Source organism: Saccostrea echinata, unplaced genomic scaffold (assembly GCF_033153115.1).
Source record: "Saccostrea echinata isolate AGI-Se365-2 ecotype Australia unplaced genomic scaffold, CSIRO_AGI_Sech_v1 ptg000054l, whole genome shotgun sequence".
NCBI classification, from domain to species: Eukaryota; Metazoa; Mollusca; class Bivalvia; order Ostreida; family Ostreidae; genus Saccostrea; species Saccostrea echinata.
Genome location: NW_026889803.1, coordinates 63,801,221 through 63,821,619, shown reverse-complemented (window position 1 = coordinate 63,821,619; position 20,399 = coordinate 63,801,221). Strand labels below are relative to the sequence as shown.

Below are 20,399 nucleotides of genomic sequence, written 5' to 3'. Positions count from 1 at the left end.
TTGAAGTGTTATCAGATGGAAATAATATTTCCGGATAAGTTGCTAGAATCATAATCTTCTGTGTGTTTACTTTGCATGTAGTTATGATAAAATATAAGAGAGAAGTCAACCAAGATAAGTTTTTGCACACATGGTGCAAGATTTCAGATTTCTAACATGGGGAAGAAGAAAGCTGATAAAAAGGGGAAAGGAAAAGAGAAAACTGCTTTAAAAACAGAGAAGAAGGCTGAGAAAAAGGCAAAAAAGGAACTGGCAAAGAGAGGAGAGGTAAACACACTTTAAAACAAGTAATGTGTCTTGCAACTGAGTAACAACACGAAATATAATACCTAATAACCATAGGCACTTCCTAACTTCGTTGTAAATAAAAAAAATAATCTACTATACTATTTTCATATATTTTTATTTACAATTAAGATGGGGAGTGCATTAGATAGAACGTTCTATCGTTGAAATGATATTGTCCTACGGACCCGGTTTAACGATAGAATTCGTTCCGTGTATTGGCAATGTTGCAAAATAAACACGGGCGATAACTCAAACTCTGTGCATTTTCTATAAACAATCCAGAGAGTTTCGAATGTCAACATGGCGTTAAATTTGAAGCGAGGAAAAAACGTTGAGAAAATGAGTTGAATTTTCGCATTTATATTGATAATTTTTTAGGTTAAAAGGCATATACAATCTCAAAAAGGTTTGTTATGATTAATTTGGTAGTTATTTTCAGTGCAAATCCTTTTGTATTCTTCAAAATCATTTCAGAGTGGATCCACTCCGATTTGCTACATTGCAAGTATATGGGACGTATTCTAACTGTGGTGAGGGCTTTTCCCGAGACACAGTTAGATTATTCTAACTAGGGAGTGCATATGCCAATTTAACAACACAAATAAGGTTGGGACTAATTTCCCAAGGGGGAACAACTTCACTTTACCAGTCCCCAGAAAAACGTGCTAAAATATAGTGTCACCATCGGCGACTTCAGTATATATGAGATCGTGTGAGTGATCGAAGAAAATTAAAAGTATGAGGTTTTAAGCCTTTTTGACCCCAAACAGTCTATGCGAAAGTCACCGGACCATCAGTTTTTACTGGTGAAATTTGGTTCGGGTTGGTAAAAAAATTCAGGATACAGGACCAATTGTCTGTTGAAAAATTAAGGCCTAAAAATCTGAATTTACATGTACATATGGTCTTATTCTCCACACATATCCTTTATTTGATCCATTTACCAGTAATACATGATTAATTTTAATCTATAAGAATCCTGTCATGATCGTTTATTTCTAACTCGAATTTCCTCTGTCATGGAATATAGATCTATAGATAGCTCATATGTAGATTCGGTTGGGCGAAATTATTTTCATTATTAAACAAGAGTAACCGTAATGAGTTATTTCAGGAAAGAAATAAATATATTTTAAAATGCATTTTAATTTTTAAAAAAATCTTTGACAATGTGTATTTCGTTTGTATGTAGACTGGTATTGCCTCTCTCTATCGTTCGAAAGAGACAGGTGACTACCGCCATCTAAGCCAGGAATTCCTGGCTTGATTGATGCGCCATCTATCGCCGCTGCTCTACGCTCTGGCATGGGAAATAATCACAATAAACTGATAAACCGCGGCTATCTGCTGAGTCAGTGAGTCAGTCTAAACCGATGAATGTTTAAAATGTGTCAGTTTCAATTAACAAATGTTGCAGTTTTCTTTTATCCAAGTAATGTATGGTATGTAATGTGATAGGAGCTTCGCAAGCTAATTAAAATACCTTCAGGGGAAGCGAAAGGTGTGAGTGAAATCAGGGACCTTAAAGGCCGGCCTATATATACTAACTATATAGTATATATGGTAACACTGTCAAACAAAATTTGAAAAAAAGGAATATTTGTATTGTATGTGGAAAGTATTGTGACCGTGTTAGATTGATTGAATCAAAAGCAAATGCAGAGAACTTTTAAAAAGTATATATTGAAAACGGAATATATATGTAGAAATTTTCAAAATTTGTATTATAACTAGTGTCAATATTTTTATGATTTGTTTAAAAACATCCCTCACGGTTTATTTTTATTCCAATGCAGTTTTTTGTACGCATAGAGAATTTAAGGTAACGATCTGCACTCTGTGATCTGTTTTGGTTTCCCCGACACATTTAAATTTCTACGTCAGTGAGAGTTTTTATCAGCCAATGAGAGCGGCCAGCAGAGGGCTCTATACATTACTGGTCACCTGTCTGTATATCGCGCATATCAGACAGGCAAGCCAGTCTAGTTTGTATGTGTCAAATAACCAGAAAAAGAGAAAATTGTATGGAATTGTATATTACCTTTTAAAAAGGAAAATTATTAATAGTAAGCTTGTTCATTTCAATAAAATAATTTTTTATAATCTCAAATCTGGATCTATTTGAAGTTCAACTTAACAGTGAGAATCCCCCCTCCTTTTTTTCAATCTCTGTATCATAATGATGTATGATTGAATTTAAAGAAAAAAGGTTGGTCTGGTAAGTAAATGCTTGGTCTGGTAAAATAATATACATTTTTACCAGACCTTATGTCCTGTAAAAATTTAGACTTTCGCATAGACTGCCCAAAATCGAATTCTATGGTTTAGTTTAAAATGAGTTTTAACCCCGTTCTCTGAAAAAAAAGTAATAAATATTGTTTATACAGTGAAAAGGAGACAAAAAATAATTGTCAAAGAAATGTGTGCAGCGCATACTTAGTGCCGTTTCTTTTGTACTTAGCAATTTTTTTTTTCATGTAAACAAACCAACGAGATGTCATTACAGCTGAATTAGGATCTTGCAAATAATACAGATGCAACTGAATTTCTTAATTAATCTAAAAAGAACAAGACAGTAACCCTAATATCTCTCAGATGGTATGCAAGGACTAACCCAAATCTCCCAGGCGGATGCTAGACTAACCCATGTGCGAGGACTAACCATGATCTCTCGAATAGATGTGATACTAAGCCTAATCAGTCGAAAACGTACGCAAGGACTAACCCTAATCTTTCACGTGGGTGCAAGACTAACCCTAACCAGTCGAAAAATGTGCAAGACTAACCCTAATCAGTTGAGTGACGTAAATCTTATGTCATAGTGCAATAAGTGTGCGGATCTTGCAGATCTGGGGACCGGTAAAGTAAAGTCTACCCCCCAAGGGATGCATATTGTGGCTTCATCATTATTTTTTAACACCAATTTTCATGGATTTCCTTGTTGAGTCATTCGACGTATGAAAACAAATCTTCAATGAAGTTTCTTGCCTCATAATATGATTTTAAATGTTTTACGGTGTGACCGTTGAGGCAAGTGCAGTTGTTCTATCAAAAATCTTTACATAGCTTACACTTGTCTCAGTGTAACTTTGATGTGCCTCTTCAAACCCACAAGACACAGTGTAGACTGTGATGTCACTGATGTCATATGAAAGCTGCATTTCCATAAATAGGCCTAGTGCAGTTTTTGAAGGAAATGCATTGTAGAGTAGATGCATTTATATTTTGTTTCTTTCAAGCTCCTTGCAAGAGCTAAATCTTTATGATAACTGTGAGCCTGTTACATTTGCAATTATCACATGGAATCCTGGGAAGGTTTCACACAAAAATTTGCTTGATGAATATACAGATTTCAATTCAAATTTTCTCTGTTCTTATGTGTTAGTCTATTTAGCTCACTGCACTGACTATAATAAAGAAACCTATTTCGGCTATTGTAAGTATATGCCCCTCCCCTTCCCTCCCCCTTTCCTCCCCTCCCCCCTTCCTCCCATGTAATCATGTTTCTTATATGTTGCATTTATTGGAGAATATAAACCTTTAATATTTTTACAACTTCTTGTTTTTTTTAATTGATGATTACACACAGGATGACATAGAGACACTGATTGCACAGTTCCATGCCAAGGACCAGGAAAAAGCAAGATATGTGGAAGAAAAGTGTGATCCTCCTTCTGAAAGGTCAGTATAATTAAACTCCAGGTGCTTCTTAATCCATGGAAATCACAGCTCTTCAACAGTTTGTGTTCATCATCAATTTATTATTTTTATGTTCAATTGATTCTTGGCTTCCAAATATTTACACACAAATGATACAATGGTAATTATGTTAATGCAACTATGAAAAAATTTATATCTATTTATCCAACAGGAATGACTTGTAATGTGTATTAACATGAAATTTGTCTTAGTTCAATAAAAATTGTGGATATGATTATTCTTAGATCCAACATGACCTTGACCCCTCATCCAGATAAAGATGAGCTGATTATGTTTGGTGGAGAATTTTTGGCTGGGAACAAGGTACTAGAAACTGGTCCATGATATCAATTTTTAAGTCAACTTGATGTATATTTGTTTTCTAACTGATGTTAAAAAGTATTAATCTTCTGAGTTTTAAGAAATGCACATCCTGTTTAAAGTGTTATCATATTAATATATAAAATATAAGCAGGTCATTAACTAATACTGCTTTTTTCTGCTGTAATTGTACTATAATATCTATTAATAATGATTTATGTTTTTTTTTCAATAGATATACATGTACAATGATTTATTTTTCTACAACATCAAGAAAAATGAATGGACAAAAGTAACAGCCCCCAATGCCCCTCCCCCTCGGAGTTCCCACCAGGTAAGGGTTACACTGACTCTATGACACCTTGATGCTAAAACTTGTCCTATTTAAGCATTCCTATCACACTTTTGCATACCACTGGCTCTGTGCTCTTTCAGAGACCCTGTTTCCAATATGTTTTAGACTGGGTTTTTTTTGGCTAAAAACTTGGTATTTGATGAAAAGATAATTCTCATATACTTCTATGTGAAGAGATTCCTTCCCACTTACATTCAGTTCTTACCTGCATTATACATGTGTGTTTACTTTGCTTTAGTGTTTTACTAGTGAGTGAATCATTGCCCACTTTATAAATTGCTAGCTCTCAATATTTTTATTACATATTTGTATGAAAAATTCTGTTTTGTTATTACCAAATGTAAAGGCTGTGGCCCTGAAGCAGCATGGTGGACAGCTATGGATATTTGGTGGGGAATTTGCCAGCCCTACTCAATCCCAGTTCCACCACTTTAAGGAGTTATGGGTGTACCACATCAAGAATAAGTACTGGGAAAGAATCAAGTTAGTTTATATGAAACTTCCATTGCTTTGAAAATTTTCACAGGTGGGCTTTGTTTCTTCATTCAGTTCCCCAGGTTTTTTTTTTTTTTTAAATTTAAAAAAAAGTATTTCTTTGTTCATTTCCCCAGGTAATTATTTTTAATACTTTAGATTGTTTCTTTGGACAGATAATAACTCTCTACTGTAGACCAGTATTTTTTTCTTTGCACAGTTCCCCAGGTGCTCCATCCAGTAGGAGTGGCCACAGAATGGTCCAGTGTAAGAAACTCCTCATTGTGTTTGGAGGTTTCCATGACAACATCAGGTTTGTAAGCTTTACCAGTGACTTGTAAATTAAAGGTTTCTCATAGAAGAGATACAAATGTAAGTAAAGATAATTGAACAATGATATGAAAAAATTGTAAGATCACACACAATTTTTGTTACAAAATCATTTCAATTTAATGATGCATTGATTCATTGGATAACATGACGAAAAACCATTTTCAGAGATTACAAGTACTTCAATGATGTATATGCTTTCAATGTGGAAGACTATACTTGGTCCAAGCTGGACGTTAGTGGAGTTCCTCCAGCCCCTCGGTCCGGCTGTATAATGGCAGCCATGCCAGACCAGTACAGAGTGACGGTGTATGGGGGATATAGCAAAGAAAAGGTCAAAAGAGACATTGACAAGGGAACCACTCACATTGACATGACAATTCTTATGCCTGAAGGTGAGAAAAATGTATCTTGATTGGAAACGTTAATCCAGGAAGGATTAACATGAAATGGATAATGCTTGTCAGTGTGTGTATTTGTGTGACTGCACCACACCAAAGTCTTGTCATGCTTTATATTATCAAAGCATTTGACTTCAATTTAAATGTCTTATACTAATTAACCTTGAATTGAATTCAGTACCTTAAAAATTTAGGCCACAATTTTTTTATTAGGTCAACAGCATCATTCAGGTGACCTATTGCCATCTGTTTTTGTCTGTCGTTCACCGTGTGTGGGTTGTAAACTTTTGAACATTTTCTGCTTCTTCTCTGGAAATGACACACTAATTTCTAGTGTGTAGCATCTATGGGCAAAGGGGAACAAATCATTTGAATTTCATAGTCTCAGACCTAATGGGGACTGAGGGGTGGGACTAAAACAATAAAAATTAATGCAATCTTCAAAAATCTTCTTTACTCATGGACATCAAGCAGTCATTTTGCAGGCGTGATCAGGGTTCGACACTAACGTTAGTCCGTTAGTCTCAGACTAATACATTTTCATTCGGACTAATAAAATCTGTGGCTAATTAGTCCGAATGGACCAATAAAAATTCCTGGAACAGGCCCGTAGGAAGCAATTTCAGTTTGGGGGGGCACAGCCATACATTTTTCAGTTGACGTTGAGGGGGCACTACCAAAAATTTCCTGACAAGCAAAAAAAAAACAAAAAAAAAAAACATCAACTACCAAAATTCCTTAACAAGCAAAAAAAAAAAAAAAGGGGGGGGGGGCACAAGCACACATTATCTATGTTTACTATAGTAATCTATATATCGGCAAAATTATTGGGGGGGCACAGCCCCCCCGTGCCCCCCCCCCCCCCGGTTCCTACGGCCATGTGGAAAACAATATGAATAATTTACCGATGTCAGATTCTCCACAACTTTTACTGGAAAACCCCGCATTTATTTTTAGCTTTCTAGATTTTTGGCGGGAGTTAGACAATTTCGAGTTAGCGCATAATTTTTTCGACTGATTGGTTTGAAGTAAAACGTTTTAGCGATCATAATTAATATGACACATAAAAGAAAGATGTCAGACAATTTGGATGTAATGTAAAGAGAAAAAGAACTAGATCGGGAATACGATTGTACTCGTTGATCGCGAGATTTTAACGAATCTGTGCTATAGGTGGAATAAACCATTTCACGTAAATGCTTTGTTTATTTAAAAAAAGTATAAAAACATATATTGAAATGTTTATTTTTAAATTAATGCTACAAAACGTTGATGTTTCTTTTTTTTTTGACGGACTCATAAAATTGCATGCGGACTAGTAAAAGTAAAGAAGCACAAGTCCGGCCGGACTAAAACCTAAAAAAGTTAGTGTCGAACCCTGGTGATTATAGTAAGCATTGAGCCCTCTACAAAATTTTTAATTTTTTTGGCCCCAGGGTCAGGGGTTCTGGTGTTAAGGTGGGATCTATTGATCATATAGTGAAAATGCTCAAATTCTTTAGAAATCTCCTCTCCCCCTGTATATTTAGCAGACAAAACTAAGTGCATGTTTATGATGAGCAAGGGTGCCTCTTCCAAAATTGTGATATTCATGGCTCATGGATCAGGGGTTCTGAAGTCAAGAAGGGTGTCTATTGGTCATATAATGAAAATAAATTAATTCTTTGTACCTGGATATTCAGCAGGCAAACTAAGTGCATATTTATGCAGAGCAAGGATGCCTCTTTCAATATCATGGCCCCTGGATCTGGGGCTCTGGTTTTGGGGTGGGGCCCTATTGATCATGTTATGAAAATGCATTAATTAATTGAAATTCTTCTTTTGTGCTCTTGGGCTTCTTAGAGACAAACAGTGCACAAAGTTGTAATGAGCAAATGTGTTTTTACCAGATTTGTAAAATTCTTGACTGCTGGGTTAGAGGTGTTGCTGGGTAGAACGAGAAGCTATTCCCTTTTGATAAGAAGTGTAAATGCCATTTGGATATCTAAGAATGACACAAAAATAAGATGAATTTAAGGTACAATTGTCAGTGACTTTGCTACATGACAATATTACTTATTATCCCCTCGCGCAACTAATTGCGGAGGGGATATAGCATCGCTACTGTGCATATGTGTGTGTGTTAGTGTGTCCGTTACAACTTGTGGGCAAGATTTAAAGAGAACCTTTGCACTATCATTTCTCAGCCTTTATATATTTATGTAGCATTGTAAAAGGACGAACCCTATTCATTTTCAAGTTAATCGGTGAAATAATTCTTAAAATATCGCGTTTTTACTACCCTGCAATTTTATGTACGAGTTGACAATACTCACTTCCGGTAAATGAAACAGCTTAAAATTTAGGTCGTTTCTATAGAGCCACTTCTGTAAGTTCTACTTTGTATTTGCGTATTGTCATATTATTGTGTGTATCTTGAGAAAGTTTGTATGAATTAAAGAATTAAAAGTGTCATATCTGTCACTGAGTAACTGAAATAATTTGATGAACGTCGCGGTTTCAATACCAAAGTACCACACGTGTGTGTTTACAATAGGGGCCTGTGGAATTTAATCTTGAGGCAAACGTAATTCTTGAAAGCTATAAATATAAAGTTTCACAAGTTTCATTGACATCTCAACACCGGTATATTGTCATTTTTCGCTACAAAAAAATATTAGTTCCATGCGTATTTTCAGATTTGATGCATATTGCATGCTACTGTGGGGTTTAGGTAAATTAATGAAATTTAGAGCATACGTGATATGTTTCTGCTAGGAATAAGGGAAACTGCCCAATCACATATGCTTGTTATGACCCAACTCTCCCCCCCCCCCCCCCCCACCACCACCACCTATGATATCCACCTTGACTTTTGTTAAAATTCAATTAGTGTTGCAGTACATTTTAATTTCTTTACCTTATTTTAAACTATATATAGTAATACTGGGTACCCTTTATTACTAGGCCTAGATGATTGTATCTTGTTTAACGTTTTTCTCTCGTATGGAGACATTGCCATTACCGGCGAGGTTCCTGGCACGAGGGGATGCTCCGCTTAGCGGTGCTCTTGTTAGGTTTGTTACTGACTGTCCACAGAAATATGGTGGGTTGTTCAAGTCCATGGAAGGCGAGACAAAGCAAAGTCCCTCATGGACTTGAACAACTTGTCATATTTCTGTGACAGTAACAAACCTAATGAGTGTTTTGTTTTGTTGAGGACCAATGACAGTTAACAGTCCTACAGAAATCAATTATAATTAAATGATTTTCTGATGTGTGCAAATCTCCTTCACTCATCATCTTGTTGTTTACCAAAAGGGGTGCTACTTGAAATTAAATTGCAGCATTGCCAAATTGGTAAGACCATAATGAATTTATCAGGGTTTTTTTTCAGTTACTTGCTGGAGCAAAAATAGTGCTGGAATAATTTTTTCTTTGAAGTTAGATGAAATTATGTCATTTATCCTCCATGTTGTGGTCCAAATTTTGCTATTCACTATCCAAAGAAATATTGAAGGCAGGCATGTGATGTCTGTTACCCAATGACTGAGTGTCATTCTTATCCAAGGCAAAACAATTATCCATGACCTGACCTTATATACTGTGTTTATTAGCTCACCTCGACGAAGTCGAGATGAGCTTATGCTATACCCCCGGCGTCGGCGTCGGTGTCGGCGTCGGCGTTAGCGTCGGCGTCCCAGGTTAAAGTTTTAGGAGCAAGTCCCATTCCCAAGTAACTATAAGCCCTACCTGGACCAAACTTGCATGGATGATGCATCTAGGGATGGACACTACCACACTTGCTTCGGATGCTGGATCTGACCTAGATTTTCCAGATGAGTGACCAGGTTAAATTTTTAGGAGCAGGTCCATTCCCAAGTAACTATAAGCCCTACCTGGACCAAACTTGCATGGATGATGCATCTAAGGATGGACACTACCACACTTGCTTCGGATGCTGGATCTGACCTAGATTTTCCAGATGAGTGACCAGGTTAAAGTTTTAGGATCAGGTCCATTCCCAAGTAACTATAAGCCCTACCTGGACCAAACTTGCATGGATGATGCATCTAGGGATAGACACTACCACACTTGCTTCATATGTTGGATCTGACCTAGATTTTCCAGATGAGTGACCAGGTTAAAGTTTTAGGAGCAGGTCCATTCCCAAGTAACTATAAGCCCTACCTGGACCAAACTTGCATGGATGATGCATCTAGGGATGGACATGGCCACACTTGCTTCGGATGCTGGATCTGACCTAGATTTTCTGGATGAGTGACCAGGTTAAAGTTTTAGGAGCAGGTCCATTCCCAAGTAACTATAAGCCCTACCTGGACCAAACTTGCATGGATGATGCATCTAGGGATGGACACTACCACACTTGCTTCAGATGCTGGATCTGACCTAGATTTTTCGGATGAGTGACCAGGTTAAAGTTTTAGGAGCAGGTCCATTCCCAAGTAACTATAAGCCTTACCTGGACCAAACTTGCATGGATGATGCATCTAGGGATGGACATGGCCACACTTGCTTCGGATGCTGGATCTGACCTAGATTTTCCAGATGAGTGACCAGGTTAAAGTTTTTGGAGCAGGTCCATTCCCAAGTAACTATAAGCCCTATCTGGACCAAACTTACATGGATGATGCATCTAGGGATGGACACTACCACACTTGCTTCAGATGCTGGATCTGACCTAGATTTTCCACATGAGTGACCAGGTTAAAGTTTTTGGAGCAGGTCCATTCCCAAGTAACTATAAGCCCTACCTGAACCAAACTTGCATGGATGATGCATCTAGAGATGGACACTACCACACTTGCTTCAGATGCTTGATCTGACCTAGATTTTCCAGATGAGTGACCAGGTTAAAGTTTTTGGAGCAGGTCCATTCCCAAGTAACTATAAGCCCTTACCTGAACCAAACTTGCATGGATGATGCATCTAGGGATGGACACTACCACACTTGCTTTGGATGCTGGATCTGACCTAGATTTTCCAGTTGAGTGACCAGGTTAAAGTTTTTGGAGCAGGTCCATTCCCAAGTAACTATAAGCCCTACCTGAACCAAAGTTGCATGGATGATGCATCTAGGGATGGACACTACCACACTTGCTTCGGATGCTGGATCTGACCTAGATTTTCCAGATGAGTGAATAGGTTAAAGTTTTAGGAGCAGGTCCATTCCCAAGTAACTATAAGCCCTACCTTGACCAAACTTGCATGGATGATGCATCTAGGGATGGACATGGCCACACTTACTTCGGATGCTGGATCTGATGTAGATTTTTCAGATGTGTACCAGGTTAAAGTTTTAGGAGCAGGTCCATTCCCAAGTAACTATAAGCCCTACCTGGACCAAACTTGCATGGATGATGCATCTAGGGATGGACACTACCACACTTGCTTCATATGCTGGATCTGACCTAGATTTTCTGGATGAGTGACCAGGTTAAAGTTTTAGGAGCAGGTCCATTCCCAAGTAACTATAAGCCCTACCTGGACCAAACTTTCATGGATGATGCATCTAGGGATGGACATGGCCACACTTACTTCGGATGCTGGATCTGATGTAGATTTTCCAGATGTGTACCAGGTTAAAGTTTTAGGAGCAGGTTCATTCCCAAGTAACTATAAGCCCTACCTGGACCAAACTTGCATGGATGATGCATCTAGGGATGGACACTACCACACTTGCTTCAGATGCTGGATTTGACCTAGATTTTCATGATGAGTGACCAGGTTAAAGTTTTAGGAGCAGGTCCATTCCCAAGTAACTATAAGCCCTACCTTGACCAAACTTGCATGGATGATGCATCTAGGGATGGACATGGCCACACTTGCTTCGGATGCTGGATCTGACCTAGATTTTCCAGATGTGTACCAGGTTAAAGTTTTAGGATCAGGTTCATTCCCAAGTAACTATAAGCCCTACCTGGACCAAACTTGCATGGATGATGCATCTAGGGATGGACACTACCACACTTGCTTTGGATGCTGGATCTGACCTAGATTTTCCAGTTGAGTGACCAGGTTAAAGTTTTTGGAGCAGGTCCATTCCCAAGTAACTATAAGCCCTACCTGAACCAAAGTTGCATGGATGATGCATCTAGGGATGGACACTACCACACTTGCTTCGGATGCTGGATCTGACCTAGATTTTCCACATGTGAGACCAGGTTTAGATTTAGGAGTAGTCTCGTTCCCAAGTAACTATAAGCCCTACCTTGACCAAACTTTCATGGATGATGCATCTAGGGATGTACACTAACCAACCTGCTTCGAATGCTGGATCTGACCTAGATTTTCCACATAAGTGAATTTTAGCCATATTTTAACCAAATTAGCATGGATGATGTATCTAGGGATGGATACTTCCAGACTTGCCTTGGATTCTGAATCTGACGTACATTTTCCAGATGAGTGACCAGGGTAATTTTTTGGAGTAGCTATATAATATTATGGCCTGTTATGATTAAACTTGCATAGATGGTGCATCTAAGGTTGAAAACTTCCAGACTTGCTTTGGATGTTGGAACTGACCAAAATTTTCTTGATTACTAAACAGGTCAAAAGTTTTTTGAGCAGATCTATAATTAAATCAAACTTGCATGGATATTGATCTTGGGATGTACCCCAACTAGAAAAAAAATATGATGTGAAATTTGCCTTACATGTAGATAACATTCGTCGAGGTGAGCTTCGTAATCTTTGATTACCTATGTTTTTTTCTATAGAAATGATGATGATGAAGAGACATTGATAAAAACAACAAATAACCTACTGAAAATCTTCATTTTATTTTTATTTCGACCGACCGACCTTAATTTTTTGAGAAAAAAAATCTTTAACCCAAGAAATTAAAAAAAACAACTGCCTTAATAATAATAATGATTTAAATAATGATGTAAATCTTTTTTAGGCAAGTTAAAAGATGAAACTATTCCTGTCAAGTGGAAGTGGGTCACAGCCAAACAGTCTGGAGCCAGACCCACCCCTAGATGTGGAATGTCCTGCTCGGTTGCTCCAGGCAACAGAGCGTTTTGTTTTGGAGGTGTTTTTGATGAGGTAACATTTCTCCATGACTTCAATTATTTTAATTTTGAAATCATTGCGCTAGTGCCGATGAAGAAAACTTGTTAGTCGTATTATTTGTCTTTACTTAACTTATTTGAGGAAACTTTTCCCCATTATTAGGAAGAAGACGAAGAACAGATAGAGGGGAAATTTTTTAATGAATTCTATCTTCTGGATTTGGAGAAAAATAAATGGTTTTTGGTGAATTTAAGGTATTCAATTTCATGTCTTAAAGAGATACATGTTTTTATGATTACTTTTGAGGAAAAGAATCATCTACATTTGGAGACATTAATATAGTTGACAGCAAGATGTAGTTTATAGATTATACAAAAAAACGAGATGAAATACTGTAAACCAACTTTTTTTCGCGTGCGAGAAATTTTCACGAGTTTTGCGAGAGCCTCGTCATTGCGAACATTTCTCGCCGCGAACCGGTCCTTAAAGTCTCTCTTTCTATTAACAGCAGATCCAAAAAAGGCTTGATCATGAAAATTAATCGTCGCGAACAAGTTTACCCCCAGTAAATCGCGAAATAAAGTCGTCGCGAATAAAAGTTGGTTTACAGTATATGGTACATTATGTTGTACAGAGGCAAAAGAGAACAAGTCCCAGAGAAGAAGAAAAGAAGAAGGAAGAAAGAGGATGATGGAGCTGAAGATGGAGCTGAAGATGGAATGGAGGAGGATGGTGAAGAAGAAATGGAGGTGGCTACAGACAAAGTCAGCAACATGAACATTGAAGAAGCAGTTGAAGAAGCAGACGACACTGAGATGGCAGAAGGAGCCAGCAACACTATGTTTGATGATGGGGTGTTTCAGGTCAAAATAGGTCCAGCACTTGGATCCACCACTGATCAGGAAATGGGAGAAGATGGGGACAAGGCGGTTAAAGTGTTTCAGCCTCACCCCAGGATGGGACCTTTGATGGTTGTGAAAAATGGAATTCTTTTTCTCTATGGTGGAATGTTTGAAAAGGGAGATAAGCAGTTTACATTCAAGGATTTTTACTCATTAGATCTGGACAAAATGGAGGAATGGAAAGTGCTCATAGAAAATGATGAATCCAAACTGGTGAGGGAAATTGTTTCATTCTAGATAAATTAAAATATTTTTTAAAATTTACTCATTACAACTCCTAAATTTATGTCACACACTTGTTACCTGTCTTAATTTGAAACTTTTATTCATTGAATTTCTGAAGATGATTTATTTGCACAATATAGTGTAGGCTCCTTTAAGTTTTTGACATATTCAAACAATCGATGCAACAATTAAGAAATAAATAACAAGTTTAAAAACTTCACTGGGAAATGAAGTGGGTTGGTCATGTGATCAAATCCTGTGAAGGCCAAAGGTAATAATGTCATTTTGAATTGTTTTGAAGTGTAAAACATAATATATATATATATATATATATATATATATATATATATATATATATATATATATATATATATATATATAGGTCCCCTAGTGTTCAAGAGAACAAGGTTTGGCTGTATATTTTAATATATATGTATAAACATACAATGACTACTCCCCTTTGCTGATGATATAAGTTTTAATAGGATAATTCTGGGTTCTTTATACAATATATCCTTATAACCTTACAATGACTACTCCCTTTTCCTGATGTTACAGGTTTGGGATGCTTTCCCTTTATTTTTACAATGACTACTCCCTTTTCGTGATCTTACAGGTTTGGGATTATTCTGGGTCCTGTCTTTCCCTGTAACCTTACAATGACTACCCCCTTTTCCTGCTCTTACAGGTTTGGGATTATTCTGGGTCCCAGCTTTCCCTATAACCTTACAATGACTTCTCCCTTTTCCTGGTGTTACAAGTTTGGGATGATTCTGGGTCCTATCTTTCCCTTTAACCTTACAATGACTACTCCCTTTTCCTGATGTTACAAGTTTGGGATGATTCTGGGTCCTATCTTTCCCTATAATTTTACAATGACTACTCCTTTTTGCTGGTGTTACAGGTTTGGGATGATTCTGGATCCTCAGATGAGGAAATGGAGGCTTGTGGAGGAGAAGAAGAAGGAGAGGGTAAGGCTTATATTCATTAATTTCCCAGTCTGTTTATATCTGTCTGACTATCTCTCTAACTTTGAAAGAGAGAACATTATTTTATAAACATATGTATAATTTACAGTTATTGTTAATTACTTATTTTAAATGATCATTTCCAGTGATGAAATCATAGTCTGCAGTTTGTCTGCCCTAAAATATATCTGACTAGGGCACATAGCATTTTTATATGTCAAGTTTTTTCATCTTTCTGTCTATCGCATTTTGCATTTTGTTCCTCTCATTTAAAAGATATTTTTACCAACTTTATACAGTGATACAGAGTGGTGGGTACATGTTGTCTGACTTTGATTTTCCCTGTGATTTTGACCTTGCTTTCCTGGTTTTATTTATTAAACTTTATGCACATTATCAAATTTATATTGGTAAAAGCAGGTCAATCCTAAGAACTATCAGGATACATTTCTTTAGTGGTGGTCAGATAGATTCGACCGCCAGTGGCCAAATAGCTCAGCTGGTAGAGCATTTGAATGGAGATTCAGGGGGCCATGGTTCCAATCCCGTTTTAGTCCATTGCATTTTTTTCCTGTTGGGTTACATTTGGTGCCATGCCATACCCTGGAAGTGACAGGTGAAAGACCTGCCAGGGAAGAGCCTGGGTAGGTGTCTGTGGGGGCAAAGACCTTTAAGGAGGGAGGAATGTGGCGGTCAGATGGGTTCGATCGCCATTGGCCAGATAGCTCAATTGGTAGAACACCTGACTTGAGATTTAGGGGCCTGGGTTCAAATCCCGGTCTGGTCCTTCAAATTTTTCTCCTCTCCTGTTACACTTATTTTGCAATACAAATGAACTGTAAGGCAGGTCATTCATGTCCTATGGGCAAACTGGTAAATATATTTTAATTTTTGAATTCACTATACATGTACATTATCTTAGGCCAAAATAAAATTATTGTTTGTTTAGAATTGCCTCCAGCCTCATTGAAATAACCCCTCCTGGAAAAACTTTTATTGACCAAAAATAAGATTTTTTTTATTCAATATTTCCATTTCTATTTGTTTTCTCTGTGATAACTCTTTGAAAATTTGGAGAGTTGATTTCTTGATCATTCCACCGGAATGCAAATTTCGCCAAGCGAAAGGTCAGGAGCTAAGAAGGCCTAATATGCATGTAATTCTCGTGCGGCTGTCTTTGTGTTTGACGTCAATGGGCGGGGACTGTTGAAATTGACATGTGAGGCCTTGTGTAATTTAAATCTATTAGTCTACATTTTTAAAATCTAAATTTACAATTTTATTTCACAATGAAATGGAAATATAAGGAATCACTGTCTAGTTAGTAGAGTATGCCAGGGACATCAACGATGGTTGGAAACGTGGGATAATTTATGCATAACGGGCTTCGCCCGTTATGCAAATTATCCCACGTTTCCAACCATCGTTGATGCCCTGGCATACTCTACTAACTAGACAGTGATTCCTTAAATCAATTCTTGGCCTGTTACCACATGTGCCACCCAATCACTTAATTAGTGTAGGATCTAAGCAAAACCGGGTTCCTGGTTGATGGGAGATGCCCTTTACAAAAGGCAGAAAATAATGTGTTCATTCCTCATTGAGATTTTTATCATCAACTTTTAATTTAATTTTGAAAAAAAAAAATAGTTTCCCTCCCTCCCTCCCGGGTCTGAAACCTCCCAGGCGGCAATTCCAAACAAACAATTTTTTAAGGATGGCCTTAGGTATTCATTTATAAATTTCAAACTTGACATACTCAAACAGTCCATATACATCAATTTCCTATGTGCGGATTCATGTCCATTTATTGTGTCGCCTGCAAAGCAGAGTGGCACTTAGGGATCACTTTACATGGCGTCTGTCTGTCCGTCTGTCACATCCTATTTCTCGAGAACTGTAAGAGGTTTGGATATTTTGCACATATACTTCTTGGCACTATGGCTTTTGTAAATTACCATGGTTACCAACCTTGTGACCTTTGACCTACTTTTCAAAATAGTTCACAGTGCCAATATACAGCATATTTTTTACATTTAAGAGTTAAGTCTGTGCTATTTAGCATGTGCACTGTTTGTCATAAGACATTTCAAAAATGCCAGCGTTATACTATCCACTTGACCTTGGCCCTACTTTGCAAAAAATACCCCGGGCAGTTTAATTTAACTTGTGACTTTTGAATTTTTAGGGGCAGGATATTGATAATTAGCATTTATACATGTTTATGAGCGCATGATACTTACGTTGAAACTGTATGATATTTAGTTACCACACAAACTTATATTTAAAGGATTGTTTGAAACACGTATTAATGAAATGCTAAAATAGGTATTTCCAATAATTTCAATTTAATTATTCATCTGAGGCTTAGGGAACCATATTTTCTTTGATTGTCAGATTCTATCACAGTCTTAATATATTATCCATGGATGCCATTTTATCTTTGCAGGCAAATGCATGAACTATCATGCTAGGAGTACCAGTAAATAAAAAGTTGACCACTCTTAGATTTATTTACATCTTTAATGAAGCTACAAAGCAGGCGACACATACATTCTTTGGAACACTCTAGTTTATCTTTTAATAATTAGCTTGGTAGATCAAAAGGATATGAAAAATGTGGAGTTTTCCAGTACATTTTATACATCTTTCATTATAAGTATTAAATAATTTGTTGATCTTTTCAGACTCATCAGATGATGATGATATTGAGGATATCCTTGAAGGTTGTGATGTACCAACTAAAAATGAGGATGAAAATATGGAACAGTATTTTGAAAGAACTAAAGACTTCTGGGTAGAACAATCGCAGAAATATTTTGAAAATGAGGAAATGAAAGTGTCGTCCAGAACTGTTTCTAAATTCGCTAAAGAAATGTGTCAGGAGTTTATCAATAGGTGACCAATGTGTGTATTAAATGGCTGGTGAAGTATGGTGCAATAATTCTCTGGTCAAGATCAAGTGTGACAGACATTCTTACAGTTATTGTATCATATGGGTCTTCGTGACCCTTTTGTGTCTGTGATGGACAAGGTATTATAACTGTAAATTGTATTCACTATTGAGATGTCTTAAAATGATTGAAATAAAAAAATAACAGTGATTAAGTTTCTAACTTCACGTTTAATTTTATATAAAAGTATGAAAGTACACAAATTGAAATGAAATTGTTGTGCAATTATTAAAACTACAAACATAAACACAACAGAATCATAATTATATACCTTGTATTCATTATAAAAAAAATGTTCAAATGGAAAATCAAACTGATTAACACATACAAACTGGTGTATTTTTCATTTAGTACATGTACTACATAATTTAAAAGAGCTCATGTATTCCCATCATGAAAAAAATGTGTGTAAAATGTTACATAATTGCTGGTCACTTTTACCATGATGTTTCCCTGGTTAACCATCAAATCTGTAAAAATTTACCTGAATGATGTGACAATAGGCTACTGTCACCTGAGAACAGAGCTAGGATAAGATTGTTTGTCAAACACCTCTGTTATGATTTTACAGAAAAAAAGAAATGCAGATTCACATATCATTTTTTCAAACAGGAAGCTACCTGTAACCAGAAAATCAGAATCTAGGCAGGATAATGTTTAAAATGTAACTTTAAAATGTTTAAAATGTAACTTTGAAATGTGTGTTACAGTTAAACCAATTACTTGTAAATGCAATGTATATCACAATAAATTTCCCTTTCCAGAAAAATTTGACCTGACATGTTTGGAGGGTATTAAAATTGAATAATCACTTGCTGTGCAGCTCTGTTATCTGATAATTTGAATATCCCATTACTGTATGTCCACTTTTGTCATGGATAGGATGAACATTTGCAGTTAGTTTGTGACTTTAAAAGTTTATTAATCTACATAAGTTAAAGCTGAACACTACTCGTAAAAGGCCATTGTCCGCCATATTTTCCCTTTCATCACCGCTATCCCAACAACCCCCTATATAAGCCGCAGACCTCTTAACAGCCCAAAGTATTTCGCTGTAGAGGTCTCACCTGAGAAGACGTACATCTTACATTGCCGTGTTACTCGGTCGCGACGAAATTATCAAAGTTTACGCACTTTTTCCGAGCCAGGAGAAAAGTAACATCAAATATACAAGTCAATGCATTATTTATAGACAGAAAATGCACATAAAACAAGGAATAAACGCAAAAAAATATAAGACAACGAAAGGAATACTACACGTTGGCCATGAGTTTCAAGTGTGCAATCGGGTGTAACGAAATCGAAGGGTTTATATACCTGTATTACGGTGCCTATTTATGAGTAGTGTTCAGCTTTAAGGCTTCAATTGCTTCTGTTGGACTCAGTTGTATCCAGTTATCTTCAGAAGTGCTAGTAAATGCACTAGAAACTTGTAAAAAAAAAAATTTGTGGATTCTTATGGAAACACGCTTAAAATTCCTATGCATGAATATATAATAGGTGCATTACAGTGGTCTCCCCCTCCCCTTTTTGGGGGGGGTGGGGTGAAAAGAGCCTGTTGAAAAGCTAACTTTCCCTTTCAAAACTAACTTAGGAAATAAAAAGGATTCTGTAAGTACAAATTTTCAAAAATAGCTTAGGGATCAATAAAAAAAAAAATTGCTGATAAAAATTGTGGATCTTATTTTAAAAAAATTCTAGTTTCGAGCATGCCGGTTGGCAGGAATTTTGTATACTGTTCATTTGAATCAAATGTATGAAAAAATGGGTACAAAGAAAATAGTAAAACTATTTAAATATTTAACACATCAATTTTAGAATTAATTGCAAGTAGGGTAGCACAATAAATGATACCATGGTGCTTTATTATTTTTTTTTTAGGAGGGAGGGGGGGGTCTATATATGGAGTCTGACACACAACTAGTGGTTAGATTTTGGGAGAGATCTGCATCTAGAGGAGGGGACTTATATATATAGTGATGCATTGCTCAGTCATAACCAGTGTTTGCAGTCTCCAAACACTTTTCATATTTGGATAAAAATTAAATTCTGCTATAAAAAATGCCCATTGACTTTCTCAAAAGTTATATTATTCTAAATACAATGTAAAGCTCTTTGTTGGAAGATGACTGATCAGAGACTTGTCTTTAGTGGTGCTGTATTAAGTATTTGTTATTGCACATCCATTCCTGAAAATGTGTACACTTTCAATGCATAAATATATATATTTTTTTAAATATACAGTGAATAAAAATGATATTAATATTTTTGAGATTGTCTTTTACAGATAGAGTATTTATCATCAGGTAAAAGTATTCCAAAAAGATGATAATCCCTGACATAGCAATACCATACATGTACAGTACTTATTTTACTGTGTTCAAAAATCAGTACACCAGAAGGTCATGGGCTAATTAATGCAATCATAATTAGCAATGTAGGTGGTTCATTTATTTCATTTA

The 20,399-nt window shown here is 36.5% G+C and overlaps 1 protein-coding gene and 1 non-coding gene across 2 annotated transcripts; both read left to right on the top strand.

Moving 5' to 3' along the window:
• The first annotated feature begins 125 nt into the window (after positions 1–125).
• LOC133205311 (kelch domain-containing protein 4-like) lies at positions 126–18,180 on the top strand. The gene is made up of 12 exons (XM_061341093.1): positions 126–267; positions 3,878–3,969; positions 4,233–4,311; positions 4,544–4,642; positions 5,010–5,146; positions 5,358–5,450; positions 5,636–5,862; positions 12,776–12,921; positions 13,051–13,142; positions 13,523–14,003; positions 14,920–14,986; positions 17,671–18,180. The coding sequence occupies exons 1-12, from the start codon at positions 157–159 to the stop codon at positions 17,883–17,885; spliced, it is 1,839 nt and encodes a 612-aa protein (XP_061197077.1). The 5' UTR covers positions 126–156; the 3' UTR covers positions 17,886–18,180.
• Trnas-uga (transfer RNA serine (anticodon UGA)) lies at positions 15,699–15,770 on the top strand. The gene has a single exon. It is a non-coding gene; the product is annotated as a tRNA-Ser (tRNA).
• Positions 18,181–20,399: the final 2,219 nt, after the last annotated feature.